General features: G+C 44.8%; 2 protein-coding genes and 1 non-coding gene across 8 annotated transcripts in view; 1 reads left to right on the top strand and 2 right to left on the bottom strand.

The window, feature by feature from the left end:
• The window catches only part of COPG2 (COPI coat complex subunit gamma 2), a 164,698-nt gene extending 164,080 nt beyond the window's left edge, over positions 1 to 618 (top strand). For all 3 annotated transcript variants that reach the window (XM_519383.9, XM_024358044.3, XM_054687707.2), the window contains exon 24: positions 61 to 618. In XM_519383.9, coding sequence (XP_519383.3) covers positions 61 to 191 — 131 coding nt within the window. In that variant the 3' untranslated portion in view covers positions 192 to 618. The remainder of the gene's footprint in view (positions 1 to 60) is intronic.
• On the bottom strand, positions 564 to 20,660 carry MEST (mesoderm specific transcript). Of its 4 annotated transcripts, none has more exons than XM_003318797.7 (12): positions 20,440 to 20,660; positions 11,346 to 11,500; positions 9,622 to 9,701; positions 8,844 to 8,921; positions 8,582 to 8,718; positions 8,371 to 8,429; positions 6,936 to 6,976; positions 6,319 to 6,389; positions 5,961 to 6,062; positions 4,116 to 4,192; positions 2,855 to 2,918; positions 564 to 1,917 (listed from the first exon to the last, which is right to left on the bottom strand). In XM_003318797.7, exons 2-12 carry the CDS (start codon positions 11,497 to 11,499, stop codon positions 1,800 to 1,802), a joined length of 981 nt encoding a protein of 326 aa, XP_003318845.1. In that variant the 5' UTR covers position 11,500; positions 20,440 to 20,660; the 3' UTR covers positions 564 to 1,799. The 4 variants fall into 4 exon arrangements, with proteins under 4 accessions (XP_003318845.1, XP_009452486.1, XP_519382.4 ...); XM_009454211.5 differs by having other exon boundaries at positions 20,316 to 20,514; XM_519382.9 differs by lacking the exon at positions 20,440 to 20,660 and adding an exon at positions 14,527 to 15,556.
• MIR335 (microRNA mir-335) lies at positions 10,655 to 10,747 on the bottom strand. Its single transcript, NR_035755.1, has one exon. It is a non-coding gene; the product is annotated as a microRNA mir-335 (primary transcript).
• Positions 20,661 to 21,671: the final 1,011 nt, after the last annotated feature.

Below are 21,671 nucleotides of genomic sequence, written 5' to 3'. Positions count from 1 at the left end.
TTCATTATCCAGTGCTTGTTTTGGGTTCTTAATATGGTTTTCCTTACTTTTTTCTCTCAGGTATATTCAGAGGTGGCTATGATTTATTGGTGAGGTCCAGGCTGGCCTTAGCCGATGGAGTGACCATGCAGGTGACTGTCAGAAGTAAAGAGAGAACACCTGTAGATGTTATCTTAGCTTCTGTTGGATAAATGCTTACTGGACAAGAGGAAACTGATGCACACTACATGGTCAGTGGGCTTTTAGGCTAGTGGCATCAGTTTCCCAGAATCAGACTTTTGAAGATGAATGACTTTGGAGAAGTAAATTAAACATTTGGCCCTGAGCCAGCAGATCAAGCAAATGTCTATCTTTGCGCATGGGTTGGTTTTTTTTTTTCTTTTTATTCTACTTGGTCAGCTTTGGGACGATAGTGCAGCTTTGGGTGATCTTGAAAATGAAATACTATGCTATACTCCAGCTGCTTAACTTCATTTTATTCTTTAATGTGTACCTGAAAGCTCCTGGCAATGCTGGAAAATTTTTATCCCAGAGGGGTGGGGGGAGGGGAAGCCAGAGTCCACTTTTGTCACAATTCATTTTTATTAATAGAAAATAAACACTTATTCCAGTTTCAAAGTTGTTATACTTGAAGTTGCTAATTAAAAAAAATGAATTTTAAATAATCACTTTTAATAATCCTGCTTTGACTAAGACAATGAAATGTGGCTTTAAAAAAAAAAGTATTCAGCACCATTTGCTCATAGGTCTTTCAGAGTTTGTTCTTAAAGTTTCTGGAACTTTCCTGTCTGTAAAGTACAGGAATTACTGAGCTACATTGGAAAGCCTCTCTGGGACAGGCAGTGGGGAGTTAAGCAGTCATCATAAAGGAATCAGTGTACATTCAGCATGGTGACTTGACTACACAACAATCCCTTCCCCTCTACTGTAGCTCAAGAGAGACATGCTTCTAACCACTGAGGTATGAGGAGTCTCAGACTGTTATTTGCTGTTAGAATTGGTCTTCCCAGCTAATAACAGTACATCTCTGGCACAGATGCTATTGGTCCTTAATGTCCTGTGATTTTAGGAAATAGTTTGGATTTAGTTCAATTTATTCAGAAATCAAACATGTTTAATTAGCTTCACTACTCTGGCAGAGTAAGGGTATGCTGGTTTAGTATCTTTATAAAATATATATAATGTATAGGTAAAATCATAGTCTTAAATCATACCTAAAATACTGTATCATTTAAACCAATATCTATTTTAACAAAATGTTTATAACTAAAAACAGCTGATGAAACACTAAATCCAAAGGTATGACAAAGAGGACTCAGCTCTGTGTTGCTTAAAGAACTTTTAAAAGGCATGTGCCCATAACGTCATTCGAGGAGAGGGAAGGAGCCCCCCTTCTCCTCCTCCTTACTATAGAATTCCGGTTGGGGGTGGGCCAGAAATTAGCACTTCTAAATATTTCAGAGAAGTCCAAAGTGTTAAAAAAGTCTTTTATGCAAAAGAACGTCTTTCTGCATCAGTGAATAGTAATGCTCATCAGAATTTCCTAATAGCACAAAAACAAAGCCAAGTCTATACATTTGATCAGATATCAAAGTAATGGGAGATGGACTATTATGTCAACCTTAGTCAGAGCTCCTGCTGGCTTCTTCCTGTACACTGTTCACCAATTTGAGTAAAGTGGACTTTGTGAGAGAATTATGTTTGATGGCCAGGACCTCTTTTGGGCATTTTTTCCTAAGTGGAATACACAACAGATAAGGGAGTAGGGGAGGTAATACAGGGAAGCTACTCTTTCCAGCTCAGAAGGAGTTGATGAAGCCCATATATGCATTCAAGAAGCCCATGGGATCCTCTAGCTGTGGATAGTGGCTAATGTGGTCATCCAGAATCGACACTGTGGACCGCGGCAGCGTTTTCCTAGTGGAAGAGAACAGCACGCAGGTGAACTTGAGGCTGGAGCGGGAGGGATGTAAGCCAGTGGGAAGCCCCAGTAAATGACCCTGTGGACACACCACACTGGAAGGAGCCACCAAAGAGCTTATTCACCTTCTACTCTGAAATTGTATCTTAGGCAGATAAACTTGCCAATTCCATTTATACAAACTAGTTTTTAAATGTTCATAATCCAACAAACAACAACTTGAAAATATAACACTTTTGCAACAATTGTCAAAGCAAGATGACTTTCAGCTCCTTAGAGAAGGATGAAGCATCAAACAAGTGGATCACACAGCAACTCACTGCCCAAGCAGAGATAACCAAGGATCTTCCCTTAATCCCAGGAGGAGATGAGAGGGGGTATTTTATTTAAAATTATATGCAAGCTGTTTACTACTAGCTTGTATCCAGTAGGCCACGGGAAGGTATGGAACATTCTTATGTGACATAATCAAGATTTCATATTCTGATACCTTCCAAGTAAGTACCTAGAGAGAATAGCAACCAATGAGAAGGCACTTTTCCACAATGAGCTCTTCTCAATCTCTCCTTGCCATCTGCTCAGCCTAAACCAATGAATTGGCTTTACAATCAGACTAAAACAAATACTTTGTAGGATATATCCACTTTCAACCTTTGACTCACATGAGAGCTTTTTGTACACCAAGGAATATGTAGCAGTCATGACAGTGAAAACAGACTATGAATAAATCAAGAGAATGTATAACTGAATGTCTTGATACTACAATTATGTTAGAATAAGATTCCTCAACTCAATCTTTTTATTGTTTCCTGGATGAACAGCCAGTGAGGTTAAAGACAATGGCTAGAGCCAATAGCCCTCAACAGGCAATTCTGTTTACCACTGTCAGGATGAGATACTAACAAAACATAGACTTCTCTCGGGGAGACTCACCTGTACAGCTCCAAAAACTCTGGATAGGGATTTACAGGATCCAATGGCCCATAGATAAAATGAACTAGAAAAGAGAAAAGGAATGAAATACTTAACAGCTCTCACATCTGTTCTACTCCCACCCTAAAATTAACTCCTCTCCAAAAAGAAATGTTTTCTTCTTCCATAGGCAAGGTCTCTCTCTCTTGCTCAGGCTGGAGTGCAGTGGTGCAGTCATAGCTCACTGTAACCTCAAACTCGTTGGCCCAAGCGATCCTCCCACCTCATTGTCCTCAGTAGCTGAGACTACATACAGGTGTGCAACACCACACTTGGCTAACTTTTAAATTTATCTGTAGAGTAAAATTTTTCTCACTATGTTGCCCAGAGTGGTGCCAAACTCCTGGGCTCAATCAGTCCTCCCGCCTCAGCCTCTCAAAGAGCTAGGATTACAGACATGAGCCTCCTCACCCAGCCCAAGAAAATATTTTCTATAAATAATTTTTTGTGTGATACAAAACCTAGCTTGTTTTATTAGGTAACCTCTAAAAAACTGCTAGGCATGCACCAGTTCATTCATTGGACACATCTCCTCCTACAGACAACCATTTGGTCCCTCATCCAGCTCTCCTGCACCCTGGACCAAATGGGATATGCCCAACTTTCAACATCCTCTAAGTCCAGGATACTATCATTCTTTAAGTCTCTCTTCAGTTATAACAGACCCTTGACATTTGAAATCAACCAATAATTTCCTGAGCACTAATCACTATGTGTGAAACACCATAATTTTTTTTAAATCCGTAAGAATGAAAAGACAAATAAGCACAAACCACCTATAGCCTCTTGATTAGTAATCCAAACAGCCTTCTGTCCGAGCAATTCAGCATGTAATGTGGCAGTCACTGACAATGCACACCACAGAAATCAGTAATACCAACTACCTTTACAGTAATGTCTCAGCTTTTTATATACTTCACTCTACACACACACATCACTGTTCCAGATGTCATGAGTACAGTTGCCAGTAAAATAAAGGATACCCAGAAAATTTGAATTTCAGGTGAAAAATGATTTTTTTTGGGTGTAAGTAGGTCCCAAATATTGTACAACATATACTTAAATACTAAAAAAGCATTTGTTGTTTATCTAAAATTCAAATTTAACTGGGTATCTTATATTTTTATTTGCTAAATCTGGTAACCCTAATTGTATAAAGGAGTTGCGATTACTTTAACCCTATAGTCCTTCAGTTTCCTATCAATAATATAAAAATACTCACTGGGGATAGTTACAGAGGCAAGAGCTCCCACCCAGCGCCTTCTGAACTTCTTCCTCTGATTGATGTACTGTAAGAGACTGTAGGACAGGTAAGTCAGCATGCGCAGAACAAGAAACCTTTACTGTTACAGGGATTCAAGGGCATAACAAGAGCCACAAGGAACACAAGATACAATTTCTTAATCCAGAAGCAGTTTAGCATTCCTGGAAATGTTCCACTTAATTTATCCATTTCTGTTGACCTCTAGAGTTAACCACCATGTAGCTCTAGCAGTGATTATGCCTACTATCAATAGAAGAATTAGTGGGTTTGTGTATTTATTAAGCAGGGAATGAGATCTAGGAAGGCTGACAGTTGGTTTGGATTTTATGTAACTAAAAAGCCCAGGTCTGAGGTTCCAATTTAGGCTCCACCACTACCTACCTCTCTGACTCAAACATATAACACAGATCTTTCAACTCGGTTTCCTCATTTGTTGGTTTGTTTTTTAAAAGACAGGGTCTCCCTATGTTACCTAGGCTGGAGTGCAGTGGCTATTCACAGGTGCAATCATAGCTCACTACAGCTATAACTCCTGACCTCAAGAGATCCTCCCACCTCAGCCTCCCAAGTAGCTGGGAGTACAGGCATGTGCCAAAGGACCTGGCTAGCCTCCTCATTTTTAAAATAAGAGGATTGTAACACATGATCTTCTGTATTGACATCTACTTCTTTTTTTTTTCTCTTTTTTTGAGACGGAGTCTCACTCTGTGCCCAGGCTGAAGTGCAGTGGCATGATCTCAGTTCACTGCAACCTCCGCTTCCTGGGCTCAAGCAATTCTTGTGCCTCAGCCTCCGGAGTAGCTGGAATTACAGACATGTGCCACCACACCTGGCTAATTTTTGTATTTTTAGTAGACACGGGGTTTCATCATGTTGGCCAGGCTGGTCTCTAAACTCCTGACCTCATGTGATCCGCCCACCTTGGCCTCCCAAAGTGCTCAAATTACAGGCGTGAGCCACTGTGCCCAGCCGACATCTACTTCAAAATTCTAAGTGTAGATGTTGATGAGCACAAAGCTGCATCTGACCACAGATAAAATGGAGAGGATTCCTCTTTCTCCAGCGTGAGACACCACTGCCACATTTTAGAACTCAAAATCATGTATTCTACTCATTCTGCCTGGCAACTCCAGGACAGTTATTTTTGTGAACCTCAAATATCTCATCTTAGAAATAGTATTTACTTTTTGGAAAGGAAAATATAATTTTAAAAGACAGTCTTAATTGTTCTTCAGTTTTTTAATACTAAAATGAAGTATTCAGGGATCCTGTTGAGGGTTAGGAGAGGGTGGGAGGATTGGCTCCCTCTAACATACAATTCCCAGCAAAGCCATCAGTAAAAACACTGGAAGCTACACTGAGCCAGGTGGCTAGAAGACAGAGTCTTATCCCAAGTAGTTACAGCTATCACCACCTCTGGGTCCCTTGTGAAAGTGTCTACATTCTCATTTGAACCAAGGCATGGGAATTCTTTGTACAAGACAGAGAAAGAGAAGTCTGCCCTCTCACTCCCCGTTGCTGCAGAAAGATAGGCAAAAGGAAGAGCCTTGTACCTTGAGGGAGGCACTAGGCTACTTTCACAACCATGATTCAATACTTTGAAGCATTTAATACTAACAAAGAGTCCAGTTTCACTCTATTTTCTATTTCTTCCTTCATATAGACCATGACTTTTTGGTTTGCCCCATAGGTCATCATCAGCCTTCCTGTGATAGGGAATAAGCCAGCAAGGAACAGAACAAGCAATCCCCACTCTCCACAAAAACACTTCTCTGGAAACCAAAGCAAAGGGTAATTTCTTACCTGTCAATGACTAAGTTCCCGTCATTGTTGCGGATCCCTGCCCACATGTCCCACAGCTCACTCTCAGAGGGCCGAGTATACGGCCCAAAGACTGGGGTGAGACTGAAAGAGTCCAAAACGCAGGAAGATAAGTGTGAGGAGAACTCAGAATGTTCAATATGGCTGGAACCTCAGAGGCCATGCAGTCTGGGCCATGCAGTCTGACCCATAAGTGATTTATGAATTCCTTCTACTTCCCTGGCAAGCGGCCAACACCTTTGCTTTAAAATATCAAGCCTTAGGATTTGGCCCAGAATTGTAATGGCAGCAACTTTTCACAACATTGCTCTAGGCCACAATCTTTGACAGTGACACTTACCCTCGAGAGAATACAAAGAAGTTCATCAGTCGTGTGAGGATGGGTGACAGCACACCTCCATCTTTGAGTAGCTGGAGGGGAATAAGTGGAGGTAAAGCTCAAGAACCCAGAGAAAGATCTTCACCGGGGCAAAAGGTTTTATACTAGGAACTAAATCTTTAGCCAAATCTCCTGCTACTGAATGGTTTGGTACTTGGCATTTTGTTTTGCCTACCCGCATTCTTCTCTCAAGGAAGACAAATCTATTTCTAATTCCATCTAAGATTACTTTTCTACAATTCACTAAATCCCTAAAACTTTAACTCTGATATATTCAAGTTTAGAGTAGGATCCTAATTTGTTCAAACATCAAGCTTGTAACACAGATCTTTCCATAGCTGTTATTTCTCCAAATATTTGTTGATCTCTTATTCTTAGGATTGGTTTTGGGTTTACGTAGGGGCCACTGCCTCTGCTTTAGTTGCCTAAGAAGGGAAAAAGTAACTTCATTAATAGAAATTCACAAGGAAGAGGATTTAACTACTGCCAGTTACAGGAGCTATGGCCCTTAAAAGGTCCCAGCATTATTTACGTCAGTACAAATCCTAAAACTAAAGGTCTATCAGTGAAGTACCAACCTTTTGGAGAAGGAGTGGACGGTGAGTCTCAGGAAAGATACCTGTAGAAGAGACTTATCTTAGTCATTTACCTACAACTTTAATTTTTTTTTTTTATACAGACGGGATCTCACTGGGTTGCCCAGCTGGTCTCGAGCTCAAGCAATCCTCTCACCTCAGCCTCCCAAAGTGCTGGGATTACAGGCGCAAGCCACCTCGCCCAGCCTACCTACATTTAGGTCAAAGGCAAGCCCATTATCAGAAACTACCCACCCTATTCACCATCACCTCTGCAGCCTTTACTACCAAAACAGAATTACAAATAACAATTTAAAACTGTCATCTAATTACTTCTCCAGGAATTCTGTGTTTAACTGGTCACAATAAATCCCACTGGAATTACTTTTCCCATCTTAAAGATAGTGAAACGGGGAGAAAATATATGGTCATCCAAAATGCTGATAACCAGGCTCTGACTCCCCTTAGCATTTCCCCCTATCACTCCGAACACAAGGGTTAATGATTTGGGCTGTAAGAATAAAACAAGAAGTTTTTAAATAAGTATAGGTCCTTTAACAACCCTAGAGTTTTTCCTTTTCCCTTTCTTCAGAGTCAGTGGAAGAAAGCCATGAGCATAAGTGATAAAGGGAGAGACGGATTTCTCTCCCAGTCTGCTCTTAAGACGTTCAGGAGACATTTGGGTATTCATGAACTTGCAAGCTGGCTGCCCAGAAAGTCTAATCAGGGGTTCGGTATTTTCTAACTGAAACTTGGCACTGCCATCAGTTAGGAGTTGGGGAATCTCATACAGTTAAGTCCTCACTTAACATCAGGATAGGTTCTTGGAAACTTCGGCTTTAAGCAGAATGAGGTACAGCAGGTCCTTGAATAACATCCTTTCTTTAAAACATTGATGAGAAAAAAAATTGGTTCCATTATAACGTTTCATTTAAAGTCACAGTTTCCAAGAACCCATTGATGACATTAAGTAAGGATTTTCTACACTAACATCATAGTAGTATTAGAAACACTTGTGGCTTTTTTCTGTATCTTCAATCCTATACTCTCATAACCTATTGCAGTTGTTTCAGATATGGCAAACAGTCTTTACACTCCTCACTCCTTCTGATATAGCTGTTACTAGGTCCTCCACTAGAACTTGCTATCTAATGCATTGAAAAAGCACATGTGACTATAATGCAGCTTTTTATTGACTATGTAAGTAAAGTCACTATCCTTTGTAATGCTGTTTGTTTCTTTATTTTAAAACATTCTGAGAAAGGGTCCATAAATCTTGTCAGACCACCAAAGGAGTTGATGGCACAGAAGAGGGAGAGATCCCATAGTTTAATTATGTCTACTTGAAGTATTATCAGATTACCATTTAGGTGCCGCTGTATCTAAAGATGGCCCTTCTAGATTACACCCACTTTCTACCTACCGCCAAGGCAATTACCTCCATTTGACAGACAGAGACTCTTTATGGTAAGCCGACCAGATCGATTCTGCTTGTACCTAGAAGGGAGATGAGGAAACACACATGTAGCTGAGCAGACTTAAACCAGTACACCGCTGAAGACAACTCCCAAGAGAGAAAAAGGATACAAAGAGTCCAGAAACAATGTACTCTCCTAGCATCATAAGCTGAAGTCTGAAGCTCCACTGACCTGTAGAGAAGCTCCTGAGCAACAATATCTCCATAGTCATGAGAAAGAAGGTTGATCCTGCGGTTCTGGAGCCCCAGATGCCGCAAAAGCGCTTCCACGATGCTGGCCTGCTCAAATATGGAATAGTGATGTGGTCTCTGAGGAAAGGAAAGCCCACATACACAGGATGAAGTCATGAGGACAGCTCTCTCTGCCAGCCTGACCCTCACAGTCTGCGTCTGCCCCCACACCCCATCACCAGCCCCAGATAGGTGCTGCTTACCGGTTTGTCACTGAAGCCAAAGCCTAAGAAATCAAGGGCAATCACCCGATGAAACCTCAAGGTCAGACCTTCCCAAATCTACAAGAAAGAAAGGATGATTTGGGCTTTCTGCTCCTGCCCCTCCCTTTCACCAGACCTACAGTAGCACAGGAGCTTCAGCCCTATCTTGGCTTAACAGACTTCCATAAAGAGAAAATGCCATGAAACTACCACAGGTCCCACAGATGATCCTCTTGGAAAATGCTTTATTCCTGGTAATTAATCCCTGTTGAGGGAGGGTAACTTGGCAGTGATCCCTTCCAGAGTGCCAAGGAGTTGTTTATTCCCTTCAGTAAATAAGGAACAGTTCAACATTTAATGTTTTTTTAAAAGCAATTCAAATGTGCAAGAGCCTTCTGGTGCTGACAACAAAATCCTTGAGGTTTTTTTAATTTTTATTAAAAAAAAATTTCTTTTTGAGACACACTCTCGCTCTGTCACCTAGGCTGAAGTGCAGTGGTGCAATCTCAGCTCACTGCAACCTCTGCCTCCCGGGTTCAAGCGATTCTCCTGCCTCAGCCTCCCAGGTAGCTGGGATTACAGGCTTGTGCCACCATGCCTGGCTAATTTTTATACTTTTAGTAGAGATGGGGTTTTGCCATGTTGCCCTGGCTGGTCTCAAACTCCTGACCTCAGGTCATCCTCCCACCTCAGCCTCCCAAAGTGCTAGGATTTGAGCCCCCACGCCTGGCCGAGATTTTTTAAGACATAGTAGGACGTAGAAGTCTGACTTCATTACCTTGTACCAGTCGTAGCTGGATGTTGGAAAACCGTGTAAAAGCACAACTATCTCTGGACTTCCAACCACACCCACAGAGTCTAGGAAGAAGGAAAGTACAATCAATTATGCCAAATCCCTATAAAAATAACCTCGAAGATGTTAAAATCTAAGTAATCTGATACAAAGAACAAGAAACTGTGACCAAATTGACATTAAAATGACACAATTATTTTTAAAATGTAAGCTTAACTGCGTTAGGTGAGAACAGGCCTTTTCTCCTTTCAATCTGTATATTAAAACATTGTAAAAATCATGCTATGTGAAAATACTTGAAGGCACCTTGTTTACTTTCACCTAAGTGTTTTTAAACAGCATCTCCCCATTTCTCCTTTTGTTCTGTAATATGCAAATTTTTTCACAGTGAAAAGTAAATTTTCAGTTAAAAGCATATGATCACAACACATAAACTACAAATTCTTTGTACTTTATCATGAATGGCCTCACAGAAATTCTCTAAGATACAGCAACTATTCCCAAGGAACACCTTTAGCTTATGCTGTTTGCTCAGCACTTTTTATTCAGCAGGAGACCCAATCTAACATCAAAAACATAATAAAACTATTACAAAATCCTGTCAACTATAAAAAGGGCTTAATCAACATAAACATGAACTTTTTTAATGCATATGACAATACGGAAGCATTCAGCATCATCTAAATTAGGTAAACATTTAGACAATATTAACCTTGCTAATAGTATTGGATTAGAACAGGTATATTCATATACTGCCAGTGACATGAAAATTTGGTAATAAGGTTTTCAAAAATAATTTAGAAGCAGTTAAAAATTGTATATACTTTAGCCTAAGAGTTTTGTTCTTGAGAATCTGTGCAAATAAAATCATTCCATTTATACAAGTAGTATAGTTTGAAAATGTAAGGAAAAAATAAACTGTATGGACATGAAGCTTTTACTTCAACATTAGTTTTTTAAAACAGTAAAACTGGAAATAACCCAAGCCAACATAATAAAAATTGTATACTTACTTAATTGAATATAGCAAATGAGAGGAGGTCAGGAGCAATAATGAAAAACGGTTTATGACAAACATTTTTCGTTATTGCTCTTGACCCCCGCTCAAAACAAATCATTTCCAATCTGTTTCTCAGTTTCTTCACCTATAAAATGAGGTTAATGGCACCTATCTCCAAATGCTGTTGTAAAGATTAAACAATGAAGGCTGAAAACATAACTCAGTGCCTGGCATATGGTAATTACTTGATAAGTAGTGGTCATAATAATAATCATCACTAGCAAATTAATTTATATAATGGTATTAAGACTTAAATCACAGTTACACTACAAATAATCTACAGAAAAAATGAAATCAGGGATGGTAAGGAGAGAGAACCAATGGTGGTTATATCTATTAATATTTTATATATTACCTGACACTAAGGTTGCTCAAAAAAAAAAAAAAAAAAAACTAATATTGGAATACATATCAAGCTACAAAGAAAACTTATACTAAAAGGTAAGGTCTGCAGGTTGGAATCTCAGTCCCTACCCCCATTCTCCCAGCAGTTTTCTGTGCTTCTCTGCAAGCACACTACACAGAAAGAGAGAGAGATACTCTCCTCCATCATTAAGGAGCAACAAGAGACCAATAGCCACAAAATAAATACCTCAGCTGGGACTTATGTGACCGATACACGCAGGAGTTCCAATAGTCCACTTCTTACCTTGGTAGAAGATACGCAGTCCCTTGTAAGTGAAAAACTTGCCTGAAGACTTCCATGAGTGAAGGGCAGGGGAGAGCTGAGGGGGTGGGATGTGCAGGTATGCAGCAAGCAGGGGCACGGCCAGCAGCCCCACCTGGACCCACCACTCCCTCATCCTGTAGGAAAAGCAGAGACCCACTGTAAGCAGTCAGGTAACATTGTCCGCTCATCTACAAACCAAAACCTGGTTAAGATGGGGTGGGAGATTGCTGCTACCATGCAATGATTACATTGCCCTTCACATAGGCACAAAGCTGACCGAGACTATAATCAAACCTCTGTCTGCCATAGCACTCACCATATTTGTTCATCATTCTAATCTTAAGGAAAAAAAATAACATTATTTCAACATATAATCTTCTGCCTCTGCTCCCCGACTTTAACCCCTTAGCCCCTACCCTTGTGGTCTTCCCAATACCTGCTGAAGATGACTTTATATAAATAAAAGGGACATGACTTAAATGCTGGACACTCTTTCGTTGACTTTTATCAAGGCTTCCCAGGAAAAAAATAACTTCTTTCTTATTTACTCCAAAAGCTCTACCATCTACCCACTACCCCCAACCAGTAAAATGTTCAAAAAATATATATGTGCTATATCTCATGTTTTAAAGAGTGTGTGTGTGTAGTAACTTATCACATGTCCTCAAGCAGAGAGCTACTCCTGATTTTCAGCCCTCCTGCCTAAATGAAGCCCCATTTAGTACTCCTTTCGGGATTTGGGCTGAGAAACTGCTCAGGGTAAACAGTCTGTGAAAGTAAGATAGCTGCACTGTGTATTCCAACATAAGCAGCTTTGTCATGACTCTGAATATCTAATCTCTTGAGAGGTCAAGGCGGTAGATTACATTTCTGCTTTTCTTAGCAGACTCTTTAAGTTTCCATTTAATTTCCTAAGATGCTCCCCCACCCCCAGATAAGGCATAACTCATACCCAGCGTGTGAGAATTGATTTTGTCTTTGGAAAAAGAGCACTGGTTGGTACACCCAACCCTCCCATGCCCAGGACTTCAAAGGCACAAGTCAGTTTATCCACATTGACAAGGAGTGCCAAACAGGAATTATAAACAGTTCTGTTTCAAGTCTATGACTTCTGATGGTCAACAGACCAAGAATTGTCAGTAGAATGGAAGTTCTCTCAAAACAGCCAGAATGGAAATAATACCCTCCAAAACTAAAATTAGAGTTGTCATAGAGCTGAAATAAATTAATTGCTAAAGCCCTGGGGGAAATGGCTTTCCGTCTGTACACACATTCTTCCCTATTGCCTGTAATCTACCTACCCGTTCGCTAACTTCCTCAACTTACAAGATACGTTTCCCCCCCAAATCCCTGATACTTTTTGCTAAACTCTAAAAACAAGCCTGTGGTTTTACAGTGGTAAAATAACCATGTTTCTTAAACAATGTCAGCTCCCCAGGCTATTTTTTAGGCATTATTAGGGCAGTCATTTCCTTTTTTCTCCAAAGTACCTGTCCATAAGACGGATAGAACCATTTGGTCCTACTTCTCAAGGTAATACTAGAAATGGTTCAAAAAAGTGCCAGAACATGATGGTTATATCACAGTTTTCACCCAACAATAGCAGGCTGTATCCCAGTATCTCCTTGAAAGGTCAGATGACAAAAACCATTAGGTTTTGACGATCATTTGCCCAGCCCTATCTGTCCTGTACTTCAATGTATACATTTTCATGTGCAGATTTCATTACTCCTTTCCCCCAGTGCTTCTCATCGCATTCATCCACGGGGTTCCAGCAGCTGAATCTCTGCAGTGACTCAGCAGAGAGCCCCGGGAGGGGCGGCCAGAGCAGCAAATGGGGAGGCTTCCCCGCCGCTGCTTAGGGAAAGTGGGGGTTAAAAAACGAGGCTATCGACCAACATACTCGACTCCTGGACACCCCCCTCCAAACCCTCCTCCTCTTACTCCAAGAAAGCAAAGAGGCAACCTCTCAGGGGGCCATTTTTTGTCTTATTACCGCAGTAAAAATGCCCCCATGAACTTTTAGGATTTTTAGAAGTGAAGCAACCTAGCCGTCAGTAGGCAAAATGGGTTAAGCAAACATTTTTTGGCCAAAATCCCAACTATTTAATGAGCCATGAGCGGAGACAATAAGCAAACTCCAGTAACAAACTTTCCAGAAATTTCTGAGCCTTGATTTCTTCATCTTGTAAACAGAAAAACACACTCCCGTAATAATACCACCCAACCTGCCGCCCACCTGCTGGCGTCGCCGCGAGACGAACCACTTTGAAAACCCGCGAAACCAAGGTGAACAATCCCTGCGCAACATGACAGTTGGGTCACATCGCCGTTCTCGCGCTTGTTACTGAAATCTGAAAAATACTTAAGGCGGCTGACGGGCACTGCGAGTTCTAGTCACTCTGCGGTGACTCCCGCCACCGTGATACCTGGGTCTTGAAATCCTAAGCTGCACCGCGGCGATCTCGGCACTGCGATTATCCCGTTCTTGAAATCCTAAGGTGCGCCACGGAGATACCGGGGTTCTAAAAATTCTAAATCGCACCAGGGCGATGCTGGGGTCTATCCTTTAAGTCGCACCACGGCAATGGCGGGGTCTAAAAATCCTACATCGCACCAGGGCTTTGCCGGGATCTATAAATCCTAAATCGCGCCACGGCAACGGCGGAGTCTAAGAATCCTGAATCGCACCAGAGGGAAGCCGGAGTCTAAATATCCTAAATCAAACCAGGGCGATGCTGGGGTTTAGAAATCCTAAATCATGCTGCAGCAATGACTGAGTATAAAAATCCTAAATCGCGCCAGGGTGATGCCAGGATCTAAAAATCCCAATTCGCATCAGGGTGAGACCAGGGTCATTATGGATCCTAAGTCATATCAAGATGACGCTGGGGTCCAGAAATCCTAAATCTCACCACGACGATCCCGGGGTCTAGAAATCCTAACCCAAGGAGGTCCCGCATTCTGAACATTCCATTGCGGGCAGGAGTGACACCCCCTCCTCAAGTAGGCAGAGCGGGCGCGGAATGCGTGCCGCCTGTCGGTAGAGTTTTCGCCCAGAGGCAGCCCCAGCTCGGACACGGGCACACAGTCCTCCGCTCGCCTGCGCCCTAGTCCCAGGGCCGCCAGCCACACCCCCTCGTTCCCACTGCACACTCACCTGCGGAGGCGATCTCGGCGCACCATGGCCGCGTTATCCCATGCCGCCCGCCGCAGCGTTGCAGAGCACCGGGCGCCGCGGAGCCCGCAGCCGTGCAGGGCTGGCCGGCAGCGGGGGCGCAGCCCGCAGCCCACAGCCCGCGCAGGGCGGCGCCGCGCCGGGCAGCTACAGCCACTCCGGCGTGCGCTGCGGCACTGCGCTTGCGAGGCGCAGCTGCCGCAGAGGAGGTGCCGGGGTGTGCTGGTTGCCGCGGCAGCGCGGAGCGAGTGGGCACCGACTTTTAGAGCCCACCCGCGCCCCGCCCCTAGCCCGCCCATCGCCGCAGAACCCCTACCGCCTGCTCCCTTGCTCGCCGCAGAGCCCCTCCCAGCCGCTCTACCACCGCCATGGCCACAAAGATGGGGTGCCCCTCTAACAGTGGCTCCTTTAGGGGGCACCTCAGGGGTGTCGAGCCCCCTCCCCAAGACCCCGCTGCTCCCTCGTTAACCGCCAACCCTGAGCCCGAGATTCTGCTGCAGAAACCCTCCCCTGATGAGTTAAGGCCACGGGCAAAAACAGCAGACCCCTGAGTGCCCCAACTCTTTCCTTAGACCACCCACAAACCCCACAGGCTGCCCACAAGCCCCACAGGAGGATGGCCGCTCGAACTAAGGGGCAGCAGGGCTCTGGGGTGCCGGCCGTGGCGCCTGCTCCCATCCCTCGTTCGAAGCGTGGGTACTGAACCATGAGAGGTGGCGAGCCACGAGGGCCCTATGCGCCCTAAGCTTAACTACCGGTAACCACCAAGGGCACGAGCAAGCGGCTAGGGAGCAACAAGCTCTGTTGGACCCACCACCAAGCTAGTAAACAGATTCATGGGATGGCCACTATGGCCAAAGTTGCACAAAGTCCGGTTTCTCCCGCTCCAGCCACCGCCGCTGCGCGGGGCAGGTTTCCTTTACAGCAGCGCGACGTGGTCAGCATGCCAGACGCCTGGCCACAGCAGCGCCCTCGCAGCCCCGCTCTCTGCATGCGCCGGTCCACGCTGCACAGAACAGTGGGCACAATTAGGAGAGCAAAGCCCCCTTTACGTAAGATAGAATCACAATGCAAGGGCCCAGAGGCACAAGAAAGAGGGAGGAATGTTTCTAATCCATAATCCTTTAAAAGGCATCCCTTACGCCTTTGAAAAGTGTAGAGTATCACGAAGTGTCTGTGTTCATTTTCTGACCGTAAACTGAAATACTGGTGAACAAACGTGGGGTGCGAGCGGGTGAGCGGGGCGGCTGGCCGGTGCCCGCTGCATCCAGAGGGGGCGCTGCAGGCCTCCCTTCGGTTGCGCACGGCCCGAGCCCTCCGCGGCTCTGCAACTCTGCACCCCGAAAGGTTCGGCGCTGGACCGCGGGGCATCCAACCTGGGACCGGGGGCGACCCACGGACACTGAGGAAACTACCGCCTATAAGCCTATCATCAGAACCTGTGGCACAACACAGGTACACTTCTGCAGGGGTCTGGTTGCCCCCAGAAAAAGCACTCATGAAACAAATGCTGATTTAGCACCTACAGGGCGCTAAGAACCGGGGGTGCGAAATAAATGAGAAATAGCCCCGGCCCGAAAACAAGACACGGGCCATCTGGAGGGGAAGACAGACAAGAACTGCCACTTTGTAAAATTTTCCTTTTAATTTCCTAGCGACGTTTGTGGCAGTTGACCCACTCCTCCCTAACGTGTAAGGCCCTCAGAGGCAGAGCCCAAGTATTATTCACCTTTTGTAGCCCCAGAGCCCGCCACGGTGCCGGCCACAAAGCTGGCCCCTAATAAATACTGCTTGAATGAGTACAAGAATTTGAGGGCGCACAGGGGAGGAAGTAATTAAGGGGAGGGGCGAAGGGTGGTCTTGAATGATGAATAGACATTTACCAGAGAGACAAAGAACATTCCAGCCGGAGGGGACGGCTTTCGCAAAGCACCGGAGGCTCAGGGCCGCGTGTTTGGGGAAAACGGGAAGTCCTTTGAGCCGGCAAAAAAATTAGGATAGCAAGAGAATTTCATCGTAGGGAATTAGGAATTTGTTCTAGAGAAAATGAGAAGCCACAGATGGATTTAAACTCTTTATGGCCTTAATTGGTTACTTAACAAAATTTAAATTAGTCTCTTTACAAGTCAAAGATTACCTATTTTAACTACCACTACCTTTTAAAGACTGAATTACTCTGCAAAATCTAAATCGGTTCTTCCAAAAAGGTAAAGGCTTTCCTATTTTAATAATAACAATAACAAAAGCCTTTGCATTATATATTATTCATATTTATTGTTAATGGAAACTTTGAGTCCTACAAACAATTCCACACTTTCATTCTCACCAGGCCAGAAACACCAGCATCCAAGATGAAGGCAATTTTCTGTTTATGGACTGAGTACCCCACAAAGGATTTTATTCTGAAGGCCATGGAACATGTCTACCCACATGGATCAAGTGGGCAGACTGGAGGAGAAACAGTTTAAAGGCCCTGGGGGAAGCAGGGAGCGCCACGGAGAGCTCCTGACGACAACAGGAATTCCAAGTCTGGCACTCGGGAGAAATCTTCCCTTCAGACATTATTGATGTCTGGCTGAGTAGTTAGGAAAAACTTCCTTGAAGGAGGGATTGAGGTTGAGATGGGCATGGAACCCAGATCTTAGGCAGAGAAAGCATATTCCTGTTTGGAAGAACCCTGAGTACAGAAGTCAGCTCAAAGATATCAGCTTGGCCCAACCAGGAATTCGCTGTGGGAAGTCTAAGAGAGAAAATGCTGGCCATAATCCCCCAGGAGCCAAAGAGTTAACGAATCTTCTAAATGTGCCTGATTTACTTCCAGAAAGGAGCTTCCTCCGCAGGGGGAGAATTTGATCCAAGGTATAAAACACTTGGAGCCCTGAGAAAACACACAGCCACACATAAATTCAAAGTCGGCTCTGGCTTGCTCGAAGTTGCACCCTTTCAGTTCCTCTGGACAGATGCTATCCTGGACTGTGCAGGATATCTCATGCAGTAGTACTCCCTCAGCCAGTGGCTTATCACACATTCTTGTCACATTCCAAGTCTAACACAGTTCCGCCTCATGATAAGACCTCAGATCTGTGCAAAAATTCATGTAGAAAGCTCTGCATTTATTATCTCGCTGATTCACAACAGTGGTATGGGATCAGCAGAGATGGTACCACAGATTCAAGAACCATATTTTTCTAACCCCAGTTTGAGACCCATAATATGACAAGTGCAGGATATTTATGGAGACAACAAGACACAACCGGGACTGCCACTTTCAAGAGCCATCATTGTAGATTCAAATCAACTAAAACACTTCATAATGGGAGAAACGTGGTTGAACAGGAGCACATGTTAACGAAGGGGTTTTGGTTGAGAAACTTACTGAATCAGTAAGACAGGACCCTTAAAAAGGCTACTGTGACTGCAGACTGAGGGGAAGTACCAAAAATAAGCTAATCCTACTCTATTATGCTGGTTAGAACTCACAGAAAGCATTTTATTCTGTTCTACAGAGCAGATACATATTGAAACAGAGACAAATAGGAATGTGTTCAGAGAAGGTCAACTAAATGAATTGCAAACTGAAGGTGTAACAGTTCTCGTATTTTAAGCTCCTACCATGAGCATGGATCTTCACCCAACATATCCCTGATCCTCACAGTAGCCTGGCTAGATGAGTATTTTCACTCACAGATTTCAGAGAGAGATACGGCAGCTCGGAACGCTAAGTGTTAGGATGTGAAGGGGCTGGGAACTGAACGCAGATGTGCCTGGCTCCAAAGTTGGCCTTCTTTCCACTACTCCACACTGCCTCCCTGTTTGAAATAGATGGGCATGTTTGGTTTGAAGAAAAGAAGCCTTGTGGAGTAAGTAGAAGAAGGAAATGTGTTAGCAGTCCTCAAATATTTGTGGAAGCAGCATTAGACATTTTATTCTGTATGGCTCCAATGAGTGCAAATTGTAGAGAAACAGATGTCGATTCAACATAAAGAATTTTCCAACATAGGGGCTGTCTAGAGGGATTGGGTGGCTCGGCCATTTTGGTATGGGACAAATTCTCTGTCCACTGGGGGCTGGGTAACCCTGTGGCAGGTATGCGAGCTCTGCATGTAAGACAATGAATGACCTGCAAGGTCTTTTCCCATCTGATGTAAAATAAGGCTCCAAGATGAACTGGAACTTGGCCAGGGTGATCCTCTACTGAGGGGACAAATTCACAGCTCAGTCTTCCCTAGTTATGTCCCTCAGCCCAGAACCCTTGGTACAACATGCTGCTTTGTACTGAGGGCAAGGCAAATTGAAGACATTATCATCAATAAAATCACATCGAGCCTGCTCTCAACCAAATTAACCAATGTGGCCGGGCGCAGTGGCTCACGCCTGTAATCCCAGCACTTTGAGAGGCTGAAGCAGGCGGATCACTTCAGGTCAGGAGTTCGAGACCAGCCTGGCCAACATGGTGAAACCCCGTCTCTACCAAAAATACAAAAATTAGCCATGTGTAGTGGTGTGTGCCTGTAGTCCCAGCTACTTGGGAGGCTGAGGCAGGAGAATAGCTTGAGTCCCGGAGGCAGAAGTTGCAGTGAGATGAGATGGCGTCACTGCACTCCAGCCTGGGCGACAGAGCGAGACTTCATCTCAAAAACAAAACCAAACAAAAACAAATTAACCAATATATCCCTGAAGCTACTGGTGTGTTCCTCTTCAGGCCCATTTTTGAGTAAAAGTGTTTGGCTGTAAAAAGCTCAAAAGATGAGTGGTAGACGAGGGAAGCAGTGGAACTGAATAATCTCTTACCCAAATAAGATGAACCTAAATGACAGATGGTTGTTTCTCCAGGTGACAGTATTAGTGGGCACCCCTAAACTATCTTCACACACCCTCTGCATTACTCCACACATCCCATTATCCCACAGCTGGTACTTCTTCACCAGGTACTCCTGCCCCACTATCCCACACCTAGAGGACATTTTATCCACTCAAACAGATAAATAGGCTGAAGGATTCTAATTAAGTAATAGAATCTTGCATTTTTATAGCTCTTTACCCTTTCACATATATCATCTCATTTGTCACTCACCACAGTCCCCTAAGGAAAACAGCTACTTTCTTTCAGACAGGCAATTTTCTAGCTGCCTGGGAGCTAGGAGGAGGAAAGGGCTTCAGCACAGGCACAGTCGCTCTTTCTCGCTTTTTTTTTTTTCCTGTTACTACCTTCCCACATTAGATTATGCCTCCAGCCAGAATGAGTCAACCAGGAGCAGGTGCTTCCGTTTTCCTCGATTGCTCTCCTCACCTCACACCTTCTTCAGCTGTCCCCCTCCCTGAACCAGGCCCCCAGCCGCGCCACCACTGCCGCTCTCCGCCCTGGTGACCCCAGCGCCTGGACCGACACCTGCAGCTCCGACCCCGAACAGCCACGCCCTCTACCACTCGGTCACACCCGTGTGCCTGCGACCTTTCCAACCTCCAAGGCTGGCTGTCCCACAAGTAGGAAGGCGCAGCCTCCCAAGAAATCGAGTCCCCACGCCCAGGAGGGCGGGTGGAGCCAGCTAACGGAATGACTAAACTCTGTCGCGGGGATCAAGCCTCGGCGAGGGTTGTGTGACTTTTGTGTTCTCTACGACCCCGAGGTGCTGGGAGACGACGACCGAGGCTCTCGCCCACGTGGCCCTCTTCTGGACCGGCGGCGGCGCACCTCGTATGGGGACCCACGCGCCCCGGGAGCCCTCCCCTCGCCAGCACAGCCTCACGCCTCCTGGGCCACGCGCACTTACCTGCCCCCAGGACTGGTGTGGCCCACGCACACGAGCCAAACACCCAAGGAGGGCTAGTCCCACTCCTGGAGCGGGCTGCGAGGGTGCACGGGGAGGCTCCACTCCTTCCCCGCCCGCCTCTTACCTGATTCAGGTAAGACCTGGCCTACAGGACTCCATGTTTCGGAGAACCGGTTGCGCATGCGCTTCCTGAGGCCAGAGGTTCTCGGCCTTCACCCTGCTCCCAGGGAGGACCCGGCCACGAATACGCGGCTCGGGGCTAGAGCGTCGCCAGGTCCGCGCACAAGCCCATCGCCCCCGAGCCCAGCATGTGCTGCCGCCTTCTCCCTGCCAGGCGTCAGCGCCACCTATTGCAAAGGGTATGAAATGGCAGGCCGTGGCTTCGACAATAGCCTCCGGCATTGGATAAAGAGAATAAAATTGTATTCGGCCTGATCTGAGTACTTTTACATAATAAAAGTGAAGGCCAAAGAAGTGACATTTTGATAGTTATTAACTACCTAGAGATCTTTGGCGAGGCTTCCGTATTTCAGCCCTTCCCCTAATTTCGCAATTACCCAAAAGATGGTGTCCATCGCCAGCCCTCTCTCTACCCCGTGCTCTCGATCCTTATATTTGCCTGCTTTCTGCTGTTCACATGGCGAACACAGGCATCACATATTCAACAAGGGCCAGGTGAAATTCACTACCCTTTCTCACCTCCTCTTTCCCACACTACAAACTGACCCCTGTCCTAAGAACTGACGCTTCCTTCTCTAGTCTGTATCTTGGTTAATGCACTTCTGTCCACCCCTGTCTCCCACACACTGTCACCAACCCCTGTGGAACAGTGGAATGAGGCCAAGGGGTCGGGTACCCTTGGATACAGATCCCAACAAGTTCCCTCCTCCCCATCCTTTTCATCTTACCTCCCAAGGGTCTCTTGAGTTCATCTTGCTCCCCTCCATTCCTAATGCCATTTGCCCTTGTTCGGGGCATTATTTCTCACCTGGACTACTGCCTCCTAATTGGCTTCCAAGTCTCCACCATCACACATTTCTGGTCCATCATTCACAAACCTGCCAAAGTGATTTTTCTAAAATGCAAATCTGATCACATCTGTCTTATAAAACTCTTTACTGACACCCTATTGCTGGTGCTAAATTCAAGCTCTTCAGCTCCGCATGCAAAACACTTCAAAATCTGGTCCTTGCCTTGACTTCCTCTAGAATCTTCTATCTTACCACCTCCATCTTACCCACCCCCACCAAAACCTCATGATCTGACCAAACATTACTAATTATAGTTCCTCCCAAAACACCATGCAGTTTCCTTTCTCCGTGCCTTTACACATGTTCTCCAGGACCAGCTATGTCC

Source organism: Pan troglodytes, chromosome 6 (assembly GCF_028858775.2).
Source record: "Pan troglodytes isolate AG18354 chromosome 6, NHGRI_mPanTro3-v2.0_pri, whole genome shotgun sequence".
NCBI lineage: Eukaryota > Metazoa > Chordata > Mammalia > Primates > Hominidae > Pan > Pan troglodytes.
This window is presented reverse-complemented; position numbering and strand designations above follow the sequence as displayed.

What these genes read in the sequence shown, in the direction of transcription:
- MEST (XM_519382.9), bottom strand. Translation starts at nt 14,843, where the DNA reads ATGGGCGGGCTAGGGGCGGGGCGCGGGTGGGCTCTAAAAGTCGGTGCC. An exon ending in CGCCGAGATCGCCTCCGCAG is followed by an intron (nt 11,501 to 14,526) that starts GTGAGTGTGCAG and finishes CTTTTCCTACAG; the next exon opens with GATGAGGGAGTGGTGGGTCC. An exon ending in ACTGCGTATCTTCTACCAAG is followed by an intron (nt 9,702 to 11,345) that starts GTAAGAAGTGGA and finishes CCTTCTTCCTAG; the next exon opens with ACTCTGTGGGTGTGGTTGGA.